Raw genomic sequence first — 19,541 nt, forward strand, 5'->3', positions numbered from 1 at the left:
TAAAAGAGTGATTTGGAATGAAGATTTTATCACAGGGCAAACAGTTTGTGTCACAAGAACAGCCAGATGCTGTATTGGAAAACTGTTTTCATCCCTAAAATAGTTTGACAGGCACCGCTGTTCCCAGCATAACCTTTGCTGTACAACAGCTCGGGGACCAGCAGCCCAGAAGTGCCTGTCACTGCTCAGCTGAGGGGAGGGTGCAAGCCTTGCTCCTGCAAAGGCACCAGGAGTGTGACAGTCCAGGTGGCTGCCCCCAGGCTGCAGGTGTGTGCAGGGAGGAGGGACTCAGAGCCCCTGCCCTCTGGTGGTATCCACACAGGATCACGGGGCTGCTCTGCAATTTGTTTAAATGATCCCTTGTCATTTCCCCTGTTGACTGTTCTACTTCCTCAGCTCCTGCCCTTCCGATTCCTCTGTGGCAGCTGCTCCAGAGACCACACTGGTTTTGACAACGGATTACTCGAACCTTCAGTTTGAGATAAACATCCTTTTCAAAGGGAAGGCAGCTAGGAATGGAAATGGAGTAGCATCTGTACTTAAGGGAGGAACAGAATTACACTTGAAACTTATTATCACTGGTCTTGTATTTTATATGCAGAAGCACCAGATGGTAGTAGGTAAAAGCAATGGAAAAACTATCAACAGGACAGCAGGGCTACATTTTTGACCCTTGTTTCATGCTTAGTGACTGGTAGGATGCTGTGAAGCTTGATTAATATGGTTGTTTTTTCTGTCACTGGGGCAGGTTCTTCAGTGCACATGGATCAGCCTTGCTGCCAAGCTCTCTACGACTTTGAGCCAGAAAATGAAGGCGAGCTTGGGTTTAAGGAAGGGGACATCATAACTCTGACCAATCAGATCGATGAGAATTGGTATGAGGGGATGTTAAATGGAGAGTCTGGCTTCTTCCCCATTAATTATGTTGAAGTGATAGTTCCCTTGCCTCAGTGATTGTGTCATTTGAGCTGTGAACATGATTTCATGACTGAAATGGATTCACAAATGTTCTGTCAGTGTGGCATTCTGTGAAAGCCTTGCTATTTGACTGACTTACTGACTTTTGTATGCGTCTTTTTAAAATGTATTTATTTTATATTCAGAAAAATTTCACCTTCCCTGATTTGTCAACCTGCAAAAAAACCCATACCTAGTTTTTTTGCTTTGTGCCTTGAAGATCACTGTATGAAGTGTTTACTGGTAGGTCACTGTTGCTCCAAAAATGCATTTCCTCGCTATTATTGTATGTGCATTTTTTTTTTTACCTTTGGCTGCGATGATTTTACTATTGAAAACCATTTTTAAAAATACTGTTAGTGAAGCTAACTGTAACCAGTTCCTAAGTTACTGATGTCATTGAGCTCTTTTCATCTATCACACTGTAATTTATTGTGAACAAGTTAATACATCTTTCACATTGTATGTTGACAAAAGGCAAAGTGGTTGTTGTCAATATGATGATGATGTTGTACTAAGTACAAGTTCTCAGCATTGAAAATTCCTATAATTTACTGACCAAACTGAATAAATATTTCTGTGGGATAAGAAGAGTGGCTGCTGCTTCTATACCTATAGTTCTGGCACTTGTTTTTGAACTGGAGGTCACTTTTGTTGAGTATATGAGCTTTCAGTGACAAAAACAATGCTACATTAAAAATGCATGAATAAAGTATTAGTTTTAAAACACCTCAGGCACTGAATTCTAATCACCTTGCCACCTCTACTGATTGTTTAGCATTTATGATGTCTAACTTTTCTAGGAGGAGGATAAGAGACAAAATTCCTTGGAACTAAGTACAAACTGCTTCTAGTTCCACAGGGGTTGTACAGAACACCAGTGAGAGAAATAGGTATTCCTGGTGCCTACTGCAAAGAAATGACAAGTCAAAACACTTCTACTTTTTATGTTTAGCTGAAAGGGATGGAAAGGAGGAAAAAGAGAAAATGAGGTGGTAAGGAAAAGATGTGATAACTAAAAATATGCTAAAAAAAAGCATCAAAATTAAGGACAAATTCCAGCCTTAAGTACTTATCCGAATGAAGTTAGAGTCACTGTGTTTCTCTGTTAGCCATCTCTTGCATGTTTAGTGATGGAGTAGTGACCAGATCAAGTCAGCAGCCCCAGAAGAAGATGTGGTCTTTTGCCTATTGCTCTCCATACAAGATAAATTGATGAAAAGAGAGCTGAATTCTTTATGGGTAAATTGTCCTGAATCCACCTTCAGAGTTTCAAGCTGTAGCTGGTTCTGTAGTCCAGTTGAAACAGCATTCCCTAGAGAGGAAAGAATTTCATGTGTATAACAGGTGCAGTGCCTTTTAAGAAGCACAAATAGCTCCCCCATGGTTTTCTGCTTTCTCTCACCTCTGGTCTAGACTTGCACAATGGTCACAAAAGAAGAGGAGGGTTATCCTTTGCAGCTTCTCCTGGAGTCTGCTCCTGCAGGCACATCATCTCTGAATTACTAATTACCAGAGCAACAATATGGAAAGAAAATTGTCTTGGCCTGGTTCTTGAATGAAAGTAGCTATGAAGTTCGGAATATAAAATGCTTGAGACAACTGTTCAGGATTCCCAGCTGCTTTTGCTTTTCCTCCTTTATAAGAGGGATCTTACCTGCCCTTACCTTTCCAGTACAGGCAATAAATGAGGAATTGAAATCTCCCTTTCACCTCAACAGAATTCCCTGAAGGAAAGAATTATATATGCACAAATGCACATCCACAGAATAAAGATCTGACTTCCCAATACACTTCTCAGTAGGCAGCTTGCCATTTAGTATAGAGCTCCTGGTCAGCTGCAATAGATGCCTCATTAGAAGTAGAAAGTGCAAAATTAGTAACCTGGAAGCAAAGCCGAATCAAAAGCTCTACACTGTTATCCATTAGGGTTTCCCATGGTCTATGGACTTTACCAACTCACATTAAGGTTTCCTATCAGGAAGACCATTTGCACAGCAGAGAATTGATTCTTCTATATCTGCCTTTATAAAAAGTTGCATGCTAAGGAAAAACAACATAAACTATCCTGTAGACTGTGAATTGAGTAAATGGAAGTCAGACTTGTTTCCTGGACTGTTGATGTGCAAACATCTAATGCTGCTGCTCTTTCCTATCAAGACTTGTATACTACTTCAGCTCTTCCCTTGTGCAGTGAAAGTGCAGGTTTTACTTGAAATGCTGAAGATTCCTCTTAAATCAAGGTGAGAGCAGGCCAGCTTTATGTGAAATGAGTGATTAATATAAACAGGAGAGCAGAGTACAGTTCTGAAGGCTTCTTCACTCTGCAGTCCCTAAACTTACCAGTTTTGTTACTCTGAAGTCTTTTGAACCACTCAACTGAAATCAATGAATAAACAGACCTTTATTATTTAATTTGCAAATATTCAAATCCAAGACTTATATACATGACTTTTATATCCAAGACTTTTATATACATGAAAAATATCTTTAGTAGTTAAAAAAGTTTTAAGAAATCAAGACAAATACAGCAATGTTATAGCAGCAGCTATTTCTATGGTTTCAGGTGGAACAGAATTTGGGTCTGCTACAATTGCAAGTATTAAACCAGCATCTACTCTTGATGTCTCAAAACTAACTTTCAGATCATGTAAAAGCTTAAGTTAGCATAAGCACCTTAACACCTACATCCTAAAACATCAGGGTCTTGAATTTGGAGCCGAGTACTTTGGCAAGATAAAAGAGTCAAAACACTATTCCAGCATCGAGAGAAGTCTGCAGGCTCAGCTGCTCTAAAGTAAAAGTGTCCTTCCAGTGGCTCATCCAGGCCCTTCCTTTCCCCCTCAGGACTAGCTGGTCAGTTCAGTGAAGAGAGGCAGAGAGTGACTGCAGTGCCCCCAGAGGCCAAGTGCCTGTTCCTGAGGGTTACAGGACAGGCTTTTCATGGACCCAGAGCTATCCATGATAGCACACTGGCCAACAGTCAAGTGTTCCTCCAGCTGGCCCACTGGACACAGCCCAGTGCTGCAGACTGCAGGGATTCAGTACATAAGCACTCTAAGAGCAGCTGTTTCAATGCATCTTTCACTACTGTTTGGTGCTTTCTGGTTTTCATGTTTATTTTAAGTATGTTTTTCTTCCTAGCCCCTTAGAGAGCAGTTGTTGGGACTATTCAAACAGTGCCAACAGCACTAGTCACAGTACCTGTCCTGTTGGACTGAGATGCTTTTTCACATTTACAGGATACATTTGTCCAAGTTAAGGTTGGCACAGTTATGCTGTGATATTCTGTATCTAGGAATATACAATACTGAAACTGGGGCATTTCCAGGTGCTAGAATATAGAAACAGTACGTGTATTACCAGGCACAAATATTTTTTACAACTTGCTTTTAATGTGTTTCACTCCAGCAAGTGCTCTCGGCCAGTTTTCATATATTCCTGCATGAGCAGGAAACATTTCAGACACTCATCACTCTTCAGGACAATGTTTTAACTTTAGACTTGCTCAAGGGGCAAGCCAGAGTGTGATCTGTCCCATTTCCCACTCAGGCTTAAAAGAGAAGTTACCTTTGGAGAAACACTGTATCAGAATATTGAGGCAGCCTCATGTTCATTGTCAAGTATTTAACATCCTTCTAGAGCACATGTTTAGAAGCTTTGTAAACTCTGTACCCTCCTCTGTTTCAGCAGGTCATGGAAACCAGATCCCTGTATAAAAGTAAAAATAACTTCACGTGGAGCTTGCATTCTACTGCTCTTCGTAACAGTGAATCCAAGGACAGGGTCCAGTATCAGAAGGTAGGAAATTCCATCATGTTGTGGACAATGTTTCTTACAAAGACATCAAGGCGTGATGTGAATTCCAAGTTCCAGATATTGCAGAAGATACCAAAACACGTACAGTCTATGTCACCTGGGACTCAGAGATGTTTTCAGATGATTGTCTCTTTGTCCACGTTACATGAGAGAACAGCTGGGATCCTCATTTTGCTGCAGAAAGAAAACATGAAGACATTAGCCTAATTAGCATGTGCACAGACTTCTTATTTCTTGCTGGTTACCTACTTGATCCTCATATAGACGTTTTAGTGTTCTGTAGATTTAGTTAATTAATAAAGCAGATTTTTAAGAGAGACATACATGAACTGTACTAGGTGGTTTGTGGGTGGGGAGAAAGACTACAAACTTGTAAGAATTTGAGGCCATGCAATACATGAGCCTGTGCCTTCCTTAATGAAAGGCTGTCAAGCTCACTACCATCAGAACTTCACTGGCATGCAGATTCATGCTGCCCTGGTTAGGATGGTGAAAGCAGAAGCAAGAAGTCTGGAAACCCTGCCTTCCTTTAAAGCACAGCATGCATTCTTCCCATCACTTCACTGCATGCAAGAGGTTACTGTTGTTTACTAAGCTGCCACTCCAGTACTACCAATGCAGCAGAAGCACATAGCTACTAGTGTTACAGTTTAACGGGAATTCAGCAGACAGGAAAGACATTAACATTTGATTGGAAGGATTATAGAATTGACTCTTACCATAAATGTCACAACTGTATTGTAAAATTGCTGATAAAACAGATTAGAGGTGTAAGGAAAAAAGTTACTTTTGCTTTCCATCACTGAATACCAAACAAGCCATAGAACTCAAAAAACCCCACCTTTTAAAATAAAAAGAAGCTACCCTGAAGGAGAGGCCCTACTCTGAATATGAAAAGAAGCCTTTTTTGGTAAGTCTCTTCATGAGTCTAAAGCTTCCTTCAACCATTTTGTTGTGTGCATTAAGATCCTAAAGGGCAGAACAGCATTATAGAACCTCTCTCAGAAGCCTCATAACCATCTTCAGTGAGAGACTGAAAATATTACAAGAGTGTGCATGCAAGTCAGGAGACTGATAAACATCCTTTAAGCCACATGGTATTGTAGTAACATTTATCCAGATTTTCTGTTTGAAAGGACAGGAAAAAAAAAGCAGGCAGTAACTGCTTGTTCTTGGGTACATTCCTCCAGAAAGACAGTACAAAGGCATTTTTGAGTTAGTTTTCAGGCATATTATGAAAATATTTAGGACATGGTAGTGGGAGCTTTAAGATTTAGTGCAATAAGATGCAAATCCTCCTTGTAACTGTGTAGGATCAGTTTTAGGAAGAGCTGTGGTGGCTTAACATGTGTCAGCAAGAGGAAGTTTTTAGCTGGGCACAACCTTGCACTTCAGGCCTTGAAGTCTGTACTAGCAAAGGGGACGTGGTGCTCTTTCAGGTCAAGACACAAACCAATTTGGGTCAAGAACAGTTATAATTGTTCAGTTATAACCAGTTTAAAAGTCTCATATTAGTTGTTTTAGACAACTTCAGCAATTAAAGGTAGCAGACTACGAGTATATCAAAGTGCAGTGGCAGCATCCAACATGTATCAGTGCAGATGTGTAATGTGGTTAGTCAAGAGCCATTGAAGGGGCTGCAGAGTCTTGCACAGGGCATTACAACGTGTAAGTTCGTAGCCAGGGTTTGCAAGTATATTCAACTTAAATTCACACTGAATTTACCTTAAGAGCAAGCCAGGGACACTGAACTGTCAGATAAGTCACTTCATCCCACAAAAATAGTGTTTGCATTCTGTTTGTGGGATAAGAGCTCCTAAGTTAATACACAGTCAGATATTTAGATGAAACAGACGTTAGAGGTCGTATGTTTCAGTGTGTCAGTAGTAAGATGTCAAATAATTAATGCTACTATTTGAGCATACTCAGCCAGAGAATAAGCAAAACATCACTGCATTACTAATGCAAAGCCATGCAAGCTACATCCTATGTGGGACAAGAGACTGCAGCACCACTAATGAAGCAAGTTTTCTATGAGATGACAAGCATGATTCTCACCACCTCACCTGCTTAAGGATTCTCACAGGAACCACTATCATGAAACCAAACAACATTTCTTTTTTCTTCTTCTTTTGGTCTGACATCAAGAAAAACATTAATAGTTGAAGGATATTAATAGTACTTGAAGAAGGATTTTGGTTTAGTATACAAAAGTGTCCATTGAGTGACTCTGCTAATGGCATGCATTTAAGCTTCAGGCAGCTTACCTGAGATGCAAACTCCATTTCACTTCCAGTTATTTCTTCATAATCATCATCTTGCTCACTGCTTTCTTCTCCTCTGGGTACAAATGTAATCTTCCTCTCTGCAAGTTCCTACAATACAATTGAATTGCCACCAAGGATCCTCATGGATTAAGCACAAACAAGTTTAGTATTAGGACAGTAGAAGCTATTTACTATTTCACTTACCTCACCATCATCTGTGATAAGTGTAACATCAATACTATCCCCAGTTCCCCAAGACCTCTGAGACTTCCAGACCAGATCACTGGGACCTGGGCTTACACCAGCAGCTGCACCCCAGATCTGCAACAGATTCAGAGTGAGCTTCTGAAGAATCTTTGTAGTTAGAGTAGGATTCAGTCTAATCCACATAACTATCATGTATTGCAATACCAGAGATGTTCAGTAACAGAAATGAATCACTGTGATCCCTGGCAAGTTAGTTCTTTTCAGGAATACCAAGAATGATGGTAAAGATTTTTTTTTGGGGTTTTTTACTGAAAACTGTAAAACACTTAATGCAGAAAAAGCTGTTAACAGCTTCTACCTGATGTAGAGGTAGCCCTGCCTGGCATGCATAACATTTGAGTCACAGAGCCAAGCCATAGTCACAGGCATGCTCAGGGCAGCAATTTGTGTGTACAAGAGCCTCTCTCCTGGTCACTCACAGATCTCTTGAGCAACCTCCTACACCATTTGGAGTAGCGAGTGTAGAGTTTGGCTCTTTATCTAAATGTACTTAAGAGTACGATTTAGTGCTAATGTTTAGCTTAGTACAATACTATACTTAAGGAACCCTAAGAATAAACTAGAATACAATGATTCTGTTCACAATTAGAGCACATTCCAATCTGGGATGATCCAGGTTCCATCCAAGCTTTAAAGAAAATTTAACTGGCATTTCAGATCAAGTTGCTGGAAGGATTTTCCCCCATATCCCTCACCACGTAAAATAAGAACTTCAGTCCTTCAAGCACTTGCAGTATCAGTTTAGTTTTCCATATTACAGGAATCTCTGTTGACATCTAACATAGGAATAGAGCTCTGAGAAAGTCTGACAAAACCACTACCTACTGTAACTACTTGGCCTGCCTGAAGAGTGAACTGCGAAGGAAACTTGTACGTAACATCTGACACACTTCCAATATGTCGTCTCAGCACCCATCCATGGAGAGGTTGATCCTGTGGGACAAGAAACTTCACTCAGCATTGCAGGCCAACATCATGTGATGCAAGTGCAAGGTTCTTTCCAGACTCATGGGTCAGTTTTAATCCCACTCCCGTAGCATACAAGAATGTGACCAATTTTGAGGAAGCAGTCAAGTTTCCATTAAAGGCTCACTATGTTTTCTCCTTGTATTTTAGGATTCTCCTTAGTCCAATAAATTAAGCCACACCTATTCTTGCCTTCCATTGAAGGGGGGATCATGATGCTCTTTACCAGGGAGATTCTGATAAATGAAGTTCATCAGAACCATGCCCACCTACCCAACTTGAGCCATGTATATAAAAAACACATAGTGCCCTGTGAAGTCTTAAGGCATGTCAGGCTGAAGAGGCTAGACTACAAGCTACATGTTTTGAAGCCCTTATGATTAATTCTAATAGTTCTGGCTTTGCAAACTGAACTTGTCAAAGAACTACCTAATTGGTCAGATAAACCCTCCACATGGATTAGATATCACCTCTATTTGATCTTTTAGCTGTTTTAAGTACTTTTAAGCAATAAGAGGCTGTCCTGATCCAATTTACTAAGAACCCTATTTAGTTCATCAAGCATAAGTAGTACTTCTGATAGTGCTAGCCTGAATCTGATGACAAACAGCTGAAGGTGTTAGATTTCTGCATAACAGAACCCCTTGTAACTCCACCCAAAATCACCTCTCAGACAGCCCTGTGAACAGAACACCTGCAGTACCAAAGAAGTCAGTCTCTAGTCTGTCACTAAGCTACAAGTCATTTACAAACAGTCATATTTGCAATGAAAGCCATGAAAGCAAAAGTACCTCGTTAGAGTTGTTTTTAAGCCTGACAAATTTCCCATCTGCATCGATCTCCTCAATGGATATATTTCCAGAAGCTGAGGCATGCTGAACAGTCTTAATTGCAGCACCACACTCTCTCTTTTTGGATTCTTTCACTTTCCTTTTCTTCCCATGCAGAATCCTCCTCCCTCTACCTGTTGCTGGAGTTGCCATGCCATGTGAAGATGGACTGGGTGACAGCCTTAGCCTAGAGGAGAGTCAGAGAACATCCCCTTGACTATCTGACCTGCTTGATTTCTTCTCAATCCCATCCTCCTACTATAACCAAGCCTAACAGCTTCCTCTATCCAAGCTTTCCATGAAGTCTTGAATATAAGATTTTATTTCTATTGGCAAGAGTAGCTAAGACTTGTTAAGTCTGGAAGACAGCCCCAGCTCTCAAGTCCAGAGCAAGCTTATATTGATAAGAAGAGATTCCCAACTGCAGTAACTATTCCTTTAAAGTCTCTACAGACAAATCTTCAGTGAAACTAATTTTAAGTTTTTGACCCTTCTTAGCATATATTGAGAGTTCATGTTCTCACCAGGCAAGTGAGATGCCATGACTGGACAGATAAGAGTTGATACAGTTTCTCAGTTTCACTGATGAAACTTGAGCACTGTCTTTGATAGATCTTTAAGATGTAGCACAAAACTTTGAGAAAGTGGAGGAATGTCTAATGGACCTTTGAATTTTATCAGTTGGGTTTATCAAGCTACTTCATCTTACTACACCGTGTGTTAGATGTGGGATATAAATACCATCTACAGAAGATATGTTTCATTAACTAAGTTACTGCACTTAATGACATAATGTTTGTGTCTTGTCTTCTGCACATTCTGAAGGTATACAGTTAGTGTAGATGTCTTAAATGAAGCAAGTCCTCATATGAAGATCTCCTCATAGCCTACCTCTGTTCCTCTCCTTCCAGCATCTTTCTGTAGGCATTTATTTCCAAATCCAGAGCCAGTTTCACATCTAAGAGATGCTGATATTCTTCCAGCTGTTCTTGTGCCTGCCTCTGAGCTCGTGCCATTTCTTCCTCCTTTTCAGCCATTCGCTTTCGATGGACATCACGGTCATAATCCAGCAAGTCCTGTAGCTCCTTTATTTTGCTCTCCAAAGCAACATTCTAAAATGAAAGGAATAGGAAAAAAAGAAAATCAAACCGTAACTAAGGATTAGAGAGAAGAGGCCAATATTTTTAATTGAATATCTAAATTAAAATAATTTTAAACGTTATACAAATAAAGACAGCACCTGGTTTTGATACTGATTAACTTGAGATACCAAAGTATCAATTCTCCTCTTTGTTTCCAGCAGCTCCTCCCGAGCAGCATTGGCAGACTCGCTATTTCTTCTTGCAGTTAGCTGGGCATTCTCAATCTGTGGATAAATCACTGTTAGCAATGAGTTGCATATTATCATATATTTTAAATACGGAAAGAAAACCAAGTGATTTTCACCTGTTACATCTGGAAATAGTTAGGTTTTACTAAAGTGTGCAGATACAAATAAAGTCCAGCTCAAAATTTTTCACTGTCAGAAAAAAGTCAGCAATAGTCAGGTAGTGAAAATGGCTGGATTAGGATATTTCAGTTAGAGATGCATGAGGTCTTTGTATAGATATTAAGTAAATTAATTCTCCAGAAGAACAATGGAGAATATATTTAGAAGCTGCTTGTCAAAGCATAGGGCTGCAGGACATTGGGTGTGCATATCAAACTATTATTGCTCTTCCCCAAAAGGTCTGTTACTGAAGAGTTCCTGCAGCATTGAATTGCTCTACAAATAGCTCAATCTTGAGATTTTCCAAGAAAGGATAAAGTGCTCCTATAAGAGGCACTCAGACTTTCCAGCCAAAACAGAAACAGAAGCATCCAAAGGAATTCACTGAGTTGGCATGTAAGTTAGAGCATAGAAAAAGTTAGGCTTTATTCAAGACTGAAATCGCTTAATATAAACATAACACACCTTCGTCCCAAATTTGTCAGAAGTCTCAAATATAATCAGCTATTCCTAATCACTTCCCAAAGAGGACAGTATTTATGCATGAACCAGTTTTAGAACCAAACATTTGCAGAAATCCTACTGTCTAATTTGACACTGCTTTGAAATTCCTTAACTTATGCCAAGAAGCTCCACAGTGAATGCAAGGGATCCATCACATAATCTGTTTATGCTAGCATGACTTTGTGTGAAGGTGCAGAGAACTTCAGCTTTGTTTTACTGATCTCTTTTACAAACTCACCTTTGCACTGAACGTTCGCTCCAGCTCCTCTTTGTATCCTTGAATTTGTTCTTCATGTTGCCTTCTGATCCCCTGCAGAGCTTCTGAGAGCTTACTCTCAAATTCTCTCTGACGACCAGATTCTACTTCTGCTACCCTGCTCTCATGGACTCTTCTTGTCTCCTTGAGTTTCTAGAAGAAGAAATTTTGCAGAGAATAAACAAGCCAATACAATTTGAGATTCAAAGTGTACCAGTTTCACAAGTCCTTCACTACTGAAGGAAATTTCTCATTGAGTACACAGTAATTCATCTTTATTCATATCTTAGATCTTCATCCATTAGGTCTGGTATGCCCACTCAGTAGCTGCCTCACTACTGTTTTGCCACCTCACTGCCAACATTGCTCAAACTAATAAAAGCAGTAATTCATATTTAATTGTAAGACTTAATTCTTTACACTAGATAGTGTTTGGGTTTTTTTCCTTTGAACACATGCAGATACACTTCAGTTTCTTTAGGCACTGTTACTTCACCTATTCTTGTTTTATTAAAAAACTGATAGCAGTTGGTTAGGGAAATTAGAATTCTATCACTTAAACCACACTCTTTAAGTTTCCTACCAGCAAGAAGGAAGCTGATTTACGTTCACATGTCTCCTAGTTCTGTTTACTGACTTTTCTCACAAAGGTTACCAGACACCTTTAAGAAGTGTGAAGGAAGTTGGGAACACAAGTTGCTTATTAACGCAGATTTAATTTCTTCCATTATTTCAGGTTTCAAGCAAACATCTGGAATAATTTAACCGTAACTGTAATATATGCACTTGCACTTACACAAAACAGTATACTGGGATCGTAGTTCAGAAGAGCAGCCTGAGAAAATCCTCTCATATTGCAGATATCTGTTGATACTATCTCAGTTAACATGAGGTTGTGTACTTTCCTGAAGTCTTCCTAGTTAGGTGGATTCAATTAGCTGATGGGCTGCCATAGGTCAGCTCACCTAGTTACCTTTTTAAGCATTAAGTTCATCTTAACCTTACTTTTAAGTGCATCCATGGACACCTAAAAAAATTGGTGGTTAATAAGCTAAAACATACATCTTCGTGAAGGCGCTTCTGGAACGTCATTTCTTCCTGCAAAGTCTTCATATTATTTTCTAGGTCCACCCTCCTCAACATTTCACTGTGGAGATGCTTTGTGGTATCTTCCAGTGACAGATTCAGCTAGAAAGGACAGACAACAGGGTTATCAAAATTAAGAGGTAATGTTTTCAAACTAATTTGTTTCAACCAATTTGTTACAGATCATTCAACTTCACTCCCACAGCAACCAAAACACGCTGCTTGAGTGTAGTGGGTTATTCTGTTTAAGTTCTTATTTCAGTGGGATCCAGAATATTAGCAATAGATAGAATCCTACTTAATTTTTATGTAGGTCAGAGTTCCCACAAGGCAAATATAGAGCAGCCCTTAATGCCACCAGCTAAGTTTGACTCCTCAGAATAGACTTCTGATCAATTGTACCATCCATTCCTCCCCTTTCACAAAAGCAAATATTCAGAACTTCTTCCTAACTCACAATATAATTTGACAATGAGCAAATCCTCCAGATGTAGCCTAATTACACTGACACACTATTATACACTTGCAGTGTTGGAGTATGTTGCTTTAATGATACAATGTTGTTTGTTTTGTTGGGTTTTCATCCTTACAAATTCGAAATGAGCTTATTCAATGAACACATTAAAGCATGAAGATACAAAAGCTGTGCTCTTATAAGCGCATTGATAGAGTACCAACTCGAGCAGAGTTCATTTTAGTAGCACAAAAGCCTACCAAATAATGTAGTTAGAACTTATTCTGCCTGGATTTTAAGCATTGGGAAGCAGGGTCCCTCAAGTGCTCCCTTCCTTGGCATGTTGCAGAATTCTACAGGAATTGTAGCAAATTTCAGCTTGTTTTGACCTCAGAACAAGAAACATTACATACTGTGGTCATAAAGGTACACGCAGGAGATGGAAGTTTTAAGGAACCAACTATCAGTAGCAATTGCTTTCAGCAAGAGTGTGTACCCTTCACTGCCATAGTTAATGGGCTTTCCCTGCTTTTAGATATCAATAAGTAATTGGGGGAAAAAGCGCAAAAACTGCAGGAATAGAAGCAAAGTTTAAATCCCTAGAGCAAGTCTTACTGTGAGTACTTCATCCTTTAATTCACGGAGCTCATTCTCCAAGGTGCGGTTCTCGTTCAGGGCTGTTGCTAAGTCAGCTTCCTTCGCGATCAGCTGGGCATCCAGGTCTCTCATGCGAGCCTGGGCCAGGTTCAAATCACTTTCCTTTTTGGAATTCCTGCAAGTGAAAGTTTTATACTCGTAAGTTGCAGCTGATGAGGGAGGGTTTGTTTTCAATGCGTTCATGTGTTTGCCTTCAGAGGGGTGTGCGGTGAAACAGAAGGGAGGTTAATCACGCTCACGGTGAGAGCACAGGGTGAGCTGTAAAACAAACCCGACAGGCCCCTCGGACAAGCATCATTTGTTTAACCAGAGAGATTCCTGACCCATTTTCCAGCTCATTCTGTGTGAATCCTATGCTGAAGCCAGGAAGGTGCCAGCCCCCCGGGAAGGTGCCTCACGGCACCGGGGGCTCCGAGCCCGCACAGCCATGGCCGGGGGGAACCCGCAGGGGCTGAGGCGGCCGCGCCGGTCACACACGGGGCGAAGCGACCCCTCCTCCCGGGCTGTGGCCGCTCCTCCTCCCCGCAGCACAGATGGAGCTTTGTCCCCCGGAGGCCACTGGCCAGTCCCGGGAGCTGCGTTGCTGTCCCACTGGGGCTTTGCCTCCTGCAGCCCCTCAGCGAGGCCCGAGGGCCACCCTCCCTCACAGCACCCCTCGGGAAGGGACACGCACTCCTCCCTCCACAGTGGAGATGCAGGGGAAGAGAAGCTCTGCCTTGGGAAGAGGCATCTCCAGACCAACACTCAGGCGCTGTACCTCAGGTACCGCCTGCACGGCCAACACGACTGCATTGCCAGTTTTACTTGGCACCACGGCAGGGAAGAGCTGGGCCCACGGTGAGTTCCTGTCAGAGGACACAGTGATAACTCCCCACACCACTCCAACTTTTAAAATCCTTCTGCAGTTGCCCTGCCCGCTATCCAGAGTCTTGAGTCCCTGCTCAAAACCCAGATTTGAGCTTGCGAAGAGTAAAGGCCTCAATCTGTTTTGGCAAAATCTCTTCTGCCAAGTGGCAAAGTTGTGTTAGTTCATACAATGAGTTTTCCAGTGGATAACAGAGCAGAGTTGGAGAGAGTCCAAAGCAATTCTGCAGGATTGACCAGCTCTAGAAAGCCTGGACTGCAAGGAAAGACTGGAAAAATCTTAGGGTTGTTTAGTCTAGAGAACAGAAAAGTGACAGGAGACAGAACAGTCTTTACATATATGAAGGGAATCTGTTTTCCACGTCTGTTGTAGAAAAGACAGGAAGCTGCAGGTTTAAATTGCAGGGAGGAATATTCGGGTCAGATGTTAGGGAGAGGAAACTAACAGTAGTTCAACACTGAAACACACTGCCTGGGGGGGATATTCTGCAATCTTCATCATCTGGAATTTAAAATAAGGGTTACACAAAATCCGCTAGAAGGGATGCAGGTATGGCTGCTTCCAACACAGGCCTGGGGCACGTGGCTACATCAGGTTCTTGTTCAAGGCCTTTTCTAGCCCTGCTCTACAGAGACCTTTGTTGATTGTGCTTTGCTAGCAGAGGTTATTTAGTCCTTACTCAGACTCTAGGAGGAAAGTAGCTCCAATAACTATGAAAAACAGACAGTGTGCCGTAGTTTTATTATTTACAGGTTTCTTTTCAAGATATTCACCTTCCTTTTGAGTCTTTGCTACTCCTACCACTTACTGTACTATACGTGATATTAAGTACATCAATAACACTACTATAATTACTACAGCATAGTAATAATATTGACCGTTTCATCCTACAATAATATAAATTTCACTCTGCAATCAAAGTGTTTGCAAAACTGAAATTCCATTACTATCTGTGTTTTAACAGTCCACTTCCCCAGCATAAGCCTCTGACAGCCAGGCTCAGGTTTCCTAGATTCCTTCCTGACAAATATTTTCAAAGAAACCTGGAGCGAGCAATTTCTTCTTTAAGAACAATAATTTAAAGAGTCTGACTTTGACAAGAGCATCTATTACCCTTTTAAACCAAGTTTGGGGTTCTGAACACCACTTCATACTGTCATGCAGCAAGCAGCGACAGTTACAGTACTCTGCAACATTCCATATCCCAACCATTCTGGAATTATGTGTGACTTACTGACTATCAATTACAAGCAAAAACTTTGAGGCACTGCCAATGACATTCCCTGTAAGTCAGGATGTCACATATGCTTGATCTGAAGAATTTAAATAATTTTACCAGAATATTTCAGGTATGTGTGAAGCAGACTCCAGTTTGCCAAGACCAGAGAAATGTCCACAGCATGTACAGAATTCATTGTTATGGCCTCAGCTGCTACTCCATGTGTGTCAGTTCAGCAGTAAAATGCACATCTATACTCCCTGGTACAGAAAGGAACTGGTCTTGTCTCTCTCTGTTGTGTTAGTGTAGTTGCTTTGACCTTCCTCAGGCTCTGAATTCAACCAACTGATACACTTATCTACAACTCCTCCTCCCCAAACATCCTTGGCCTACTTCCAGTCACCACTGTAAGTAATAAGAAAAAAACTGAAATGCAGTAAGTCATTAAAAACTTTGAGTCTCTCTGATTTGTCAGAGCCAATAGTTAATGCTGTTGGGAAATTATCTGGTGACATTCCATACCATAAGAGTTAAATAGCCACCAGGTTATTTAAAGGGTGTATATATAAGGGCACGATACCCTCAAAGTTTGTTCCAAGTCATCTGAGACATCTGCAGTTAGGCAGCCCAGATACAACACACATTAATATTAGGACTTCAGTCTAGTCCTTTCAGAAAGCAGTATGTACTGGGTATCATATCCCCATGGGCTGTAAACTTAACCACTTCTAAGACCTAGTTAAAGTAAAGAAAAAACAACAGTCTAGAGGATTGCATACCTGCCAAGTCCAAGGCTTTATAAACAAAGCCAGAGTTATACAAACAAAAAGAGCAACAGAAAAGTTTTAGAACAGGCATTACCCCTCTCCTCGCTGTCCAGTCAAGTGGCTGGTTAGATCTATGAAACAGATCTGTGAGCCAAAACCCAGCATGACTGAGACAAGCCCAACAACAACTATGCAGATGAAAACAGCAGCTTAGAGTAAAAACATTTTATTCCCACGCAGAACAGCTACTAAGCCTATGAGGGGGCAGTACTTGCTCCACACAGGCATTAAAAGAAGCTGGTGCCTAAATTTGCTGTGATTATGTGTTTATAACAAGGAGGCTTGTGAACACCCAAATTATTACAAGTCTGTAAGTGATTTAGGGGTACAAGGGGACATTAAAGTAACTAGCAGTACTAGTATGTTGTATATATCCATAAAGGAAGTTTGTTGGGATTGGACATTTGTTTCCTCCCCTTCACTACACCCCTCTTCCCTCCTTCAAGAGGATGCAATTGCACTTACATCGGGCCACCCCTTTGTTCCAGGTTAGGCAAGACTGGACAACAAGATGATTCCAGGCTCAGGATACACAGCTTACAAGAAAGTCTAGCTGAAACAGCATGCAGCTTGTCCCAAGAGCATGTAAATCCAGACCCAAAAGCCATTAGGAAAATTCCTATGAAGTACCAACCTGGACCAGGTAAGCTATACTACTCCCAGGACTGCCTTCTGTGGACATTCCCTTCTGGGCAATGCCTGAGCTAAACAGCCCAAAAGAGATGTGCACTAACTTCATACAAGCACTCTTTCTATGGTTTCTATAGCGTTCTAGATACTTTCCAGCATCTTGATCATTTGTGAACACAGGTGTGGTGCTAAACCTATGCAGCTGTGCATTCATACCCTATAAGAGCACCCAGCCGCCCAAATTTTGACAGAGCGCCATGCCCATCCCAGGTGAAGTGACCCCAGAGGAGGCACTACCCATAGTGTCCCTACAGCTCACCTTCAGAACAGGCATCCAGATGTCTCCCAACCCGAGACACTGCAACCCCAGAGAGCCTTTGAGGTGTCACCGCTGCACGACCCAGACACCCAGCATCCCTATACATTCCCCCCACAACACACAGCTCTTGCCAGCAGCATCCCCTTCCCCTCGCCCCGCAGGAGCCCCAGAGGGGCGGCTCCCCGGGGTGTCCCGGGGCAGGGAGGCCTGCTCGGGGCCGGGGCACCGACCTGACGTGGAGCTGCCGGTGCTCCTCGCCGATCTTGCCCAGCTCCACCTGCAGCGTAGCCCGCTCGATGGCGATGTCATCCAGCGCCCGGCGGGCGTCGGCCAGCTCGGTCTCGTAGTGCAGCCGCAGGCAGTCCAGCTCCCGGTCGGTGCCCGCCTCCTGCTCGCTCAGCCGCAGCTGCAGTGCCGAGTTGTCGGCCTCCAGCGCCCGCACCCGCTCGATGTAGGCGGCCAGGCGGTCATTGAGCTGCTGCAGCTCCTCCTTCTCCTGCAGCCGGCTCAGCCGCGCCGGGCTCAGCGGCGTCTCCGCGGCACGGCCGAGGGAGCGGGTGCCGCTGGCCGGCGTGGGGGGGAACTCCGTGGCCATGGCAGCTCCGGCCGGGCCCCGCCGCCGGGACCGCCCCGCGCAGGACACCCAGCGCCCGCCGCCGCCCCGGTATAAATAGCCGCCAAATAGCCGGCAGCTGCCGCCTGCCCGCCAGGGTGGGCAGCTTAAAGGGCTCGGGCTGAGCCCTGCGGCCGCCCCGGCCGGACGATCAGGATCTCCCGTAGAAAATAGACTTTTTTTTTTTTTTTTTTTTTCTTCCCCCTCCTCCTCTGTCTCTTCCCTGCTTTATCTTTCACACGTGCCTTGCTGCATCTCATCAGTCCAATGGTGCTGCCCGGAGAGGGCGGAGGAAGCAAAAGCCTACCGCAGCCCGGCGTTCTCACAGACCTGTGCAAGGGGCCAGGGTGAAAACAAAATCGCAGGTTTAGGAAGATGCATGACAGCTACAGTAATGCTCGGACCCCAGCATGATGCTGCGTCAGTGCTCTGCCTGTTCTGTCTGTTTTGTTTTTTCAGACTGCTCAGCTGATGAAAATAACCTTTTTGTCATGCTCTTGGTGATCGTTTTTAGCTTTCCTGTCAGCCATCCCAGTGCGATAGAACGGAGGTGGAAAGAGAACCTTCATAAAGACAACTGTGTGAAGCAGTCTGCAAAGCCTTACACCAATTACATATTACATTTTATAAAAAATAGTGTTCAGTACTGATTGCTTCAGCAATCAGGTTGCTTCAGCACTTTTTTAGTAGTGATATGTACAGTGATAGTTGTCAGGTTTTTTCCAGTAGGTAATTAATGTACACTTTTTCACATACATTTTGTAGAGCAAATGCTGTAGAGATCTCATTCAGTATGAGCACCAAAATCTCTGAACATTACTGTAACTGTTATTATGTTTGTTGTGGCAGTTACAAGAAATGTCACTTGAGAGCTTAGCTTAGGCTGATGTTATTTCCTACACATAAAAATGACCTTGACATGCTCTTGGAGTTTTTTAAATGTAAAGATAGGTTTTATGAAGGTTGTAGGCATAAAGTCAAGCTTCACTTTATAGGTGGGCAGGTGGGCAATACTGGAGACCAACATAGCTGGGCCCGAGGTTGTAAATGGGGATTTTAGAATAGGGTGATGTATCCCCCTGGATAAAAAGTCACAAAGGAGACAAGGACAGAGAAGGAGGTATGAATGCTCATCAGGGGTTATTCTTCAGATCATCTTTCAATGTTTGTATAAAGAACAAAACATAATTTCAAGATTCTAAAGCTACGTGCAGTACAGTAATGACACATGGCCGGAACGAGCCCCTCTGGTTCTCGTCCTAGCAACACCACCAGGAAATTCTTTTCTGCAGAGTGGTTCCAGTGTTTTATTTTGATATAAAGAGTACTTGTTTGTCCTTTACTGCCAATAAAAAGCTCAGTTCAAGAAAAATAAAAACTATGATTTAAATCTGAACATGTAGCCCTAAGACCAAGATGTACATCTGAGGGTTTATTTCAGCTTTGAAACCTTAGTCCTCATCAAACAATGTGATCGTTTGTCATTGCCACGCTTGATCATTGCATGTTACTGGCC

At 42.3% G+C, this 19,541-nt stretch overlaps 3 protein-coding genes across 12 annotated transcripts in view; 2 read left to right on the forward strand and 1 right to left on the reverse strand.

The window, feature by feature from the left end:
* SH3GL3 (SH3 domain containing GRB2 like 3, endophilin A3) overlaps nucleotides 1-1,548 on the forward strand; it is a 52,471-nt gene extending 50,923 nt beyond the window's left edge. For both annotated transcript variants that reach the window (XM_050309933.1, XM_050309931.1), the window contains one exon: nucleotides 749-1,548. In XM_050309933.1, the coding sequence (XP_050165890.1) occupies nucleotides 749-954 (206 nt within the window). In that variant the 3' untranslated portion in view covers nucleotides 955-1,548. The remainder of the gene's footprint in view (nucleotides 1-748) is intronic.
* On the reverse strand, nucleotides 1,253-18,522 carry LOC126637027 (lamin-L(III)-like). 7 transcript variants are annotated; one of them, XR_007628165.1, is made up of 14 exons: nucleotides 17,643-18,168; nucleotides 13,511-13,667; nucleotides 12,418-12,543; nucleotides 11,338-11,508; nucleotides 10,347-10,472; nucleotides 9,998-10,218; nucleotides 9,068-9,293; nucleotides 8,136-8,243; nucleotides 7,248-7,364; nucleotides 7,044-7,151; nucleotides 6,843-6,913; nucleotides 4,528-4,950; nucleotides 2,363-2,437; nucleotides 1,253-2,272 (listed from the first exon to the last, which is right to left on the reverse strand). XR_007628165.1 is itself a non-coding variant. In XM_050309924.1 (12 exons), the coding sequence occupies exons 1-11, from the start codon at nucleotides 18,005-18,007 to the stop codon at nucleotides 6,872-6,874; spliced, it is 1,767 nt and encodes a 588-aa protein (XP_050165881.1). In that variant the 5' UTR covers nucleotides 18,008-18,168; the 3' UTR covers nucleotides 2,486-4,950; nucleotides 6,843-6,871. The 7 variants fall into 7 exon arrangements, 2 of the variants coding, with proteins under 2 accessions (XP_050165881.1, XP_050165883.1); XR_007628164.1 differs by lacking the exons at nucleotides 1,253-2,272; nucleotides 2,363-2,437 and adding an exon at nucleotides 5,496-5,525 and having other exon boundaries at nucleotides 2,486-4,950; nucleotides 17,643-18,169; XM_050309924.1 differs by lacking the exons at nucleotides 1,253-2,272; nucleotides 2,363-2,437 and having other exon boundaries at nucleotides 2,486-4,950.
* Nucleotides 16,947-19,541, forward strand: part of ADAMTSL3 (ADAMTS like 3) — a 182,582-nt gene continuing 179,987 nt past the window's right edge. The window contains exon 1 of one of the 3 annotated variants that reach the window (XR_007628162.1): nucleotides 16,947-17,106. Coding sequence is in view for 2 of the 3 variants with exons in the window: in XM_050309908.1 (XP_050165865.1) it covers nucleotides 17,085-17,106 (22 nt within the window). In the remaining variant the exon portion in view is untranslated. The remainder of the gene's footprint in view (nucleotides 17,107-19,541) is intronic. The other 2 variants (XM_050309908.1, XM_050309911.1) reach the window with 2 other exon arrangements.

Source organism: Myiozetetes cayanensis, unplaced genomic scaffold (genome assembly GCF_022539395.1).
Source record: "Myiozetetes cayanensis isolate MyiCay16 unplaced genomic scaffold, myiCay2020 scf14, whole genome shotgun sequence".
In the NCBI taxonomy this organism is placed as follows: domain Eukaryota; kingdom Metazoa; phylum Chordata; class Aves; order Passeriformes; family Tyrannidae; genus Myiozetetes; species Myiozetetes cayanensis.

Bases quoted from the DNA above. Each gene is read 5' to 3' on its own strand.
- LOC126637027 (XM_050309924.1), bottom strand. From the start codon at position 18,007: ATGGCCACGGAGTTCCCCCCCACGCCGGCCAGCGGCACCCGCTCCCTC. The intron at 10,219-10,346 runs GTGCTGTCTTTA...CTTTCATTTTAG, and splicing joins TTAATCAGTATCAAAACCAG to AATGTTGCTTTGGAGAGCAA. The intron at 6,914-7,043 runs GTAAGCTGCCTG...TCTTGATGTCAG, and splicing joins AAATGGAGTTTGCATCTCAG to ACCAAAAGAAGAAGAAAAAA.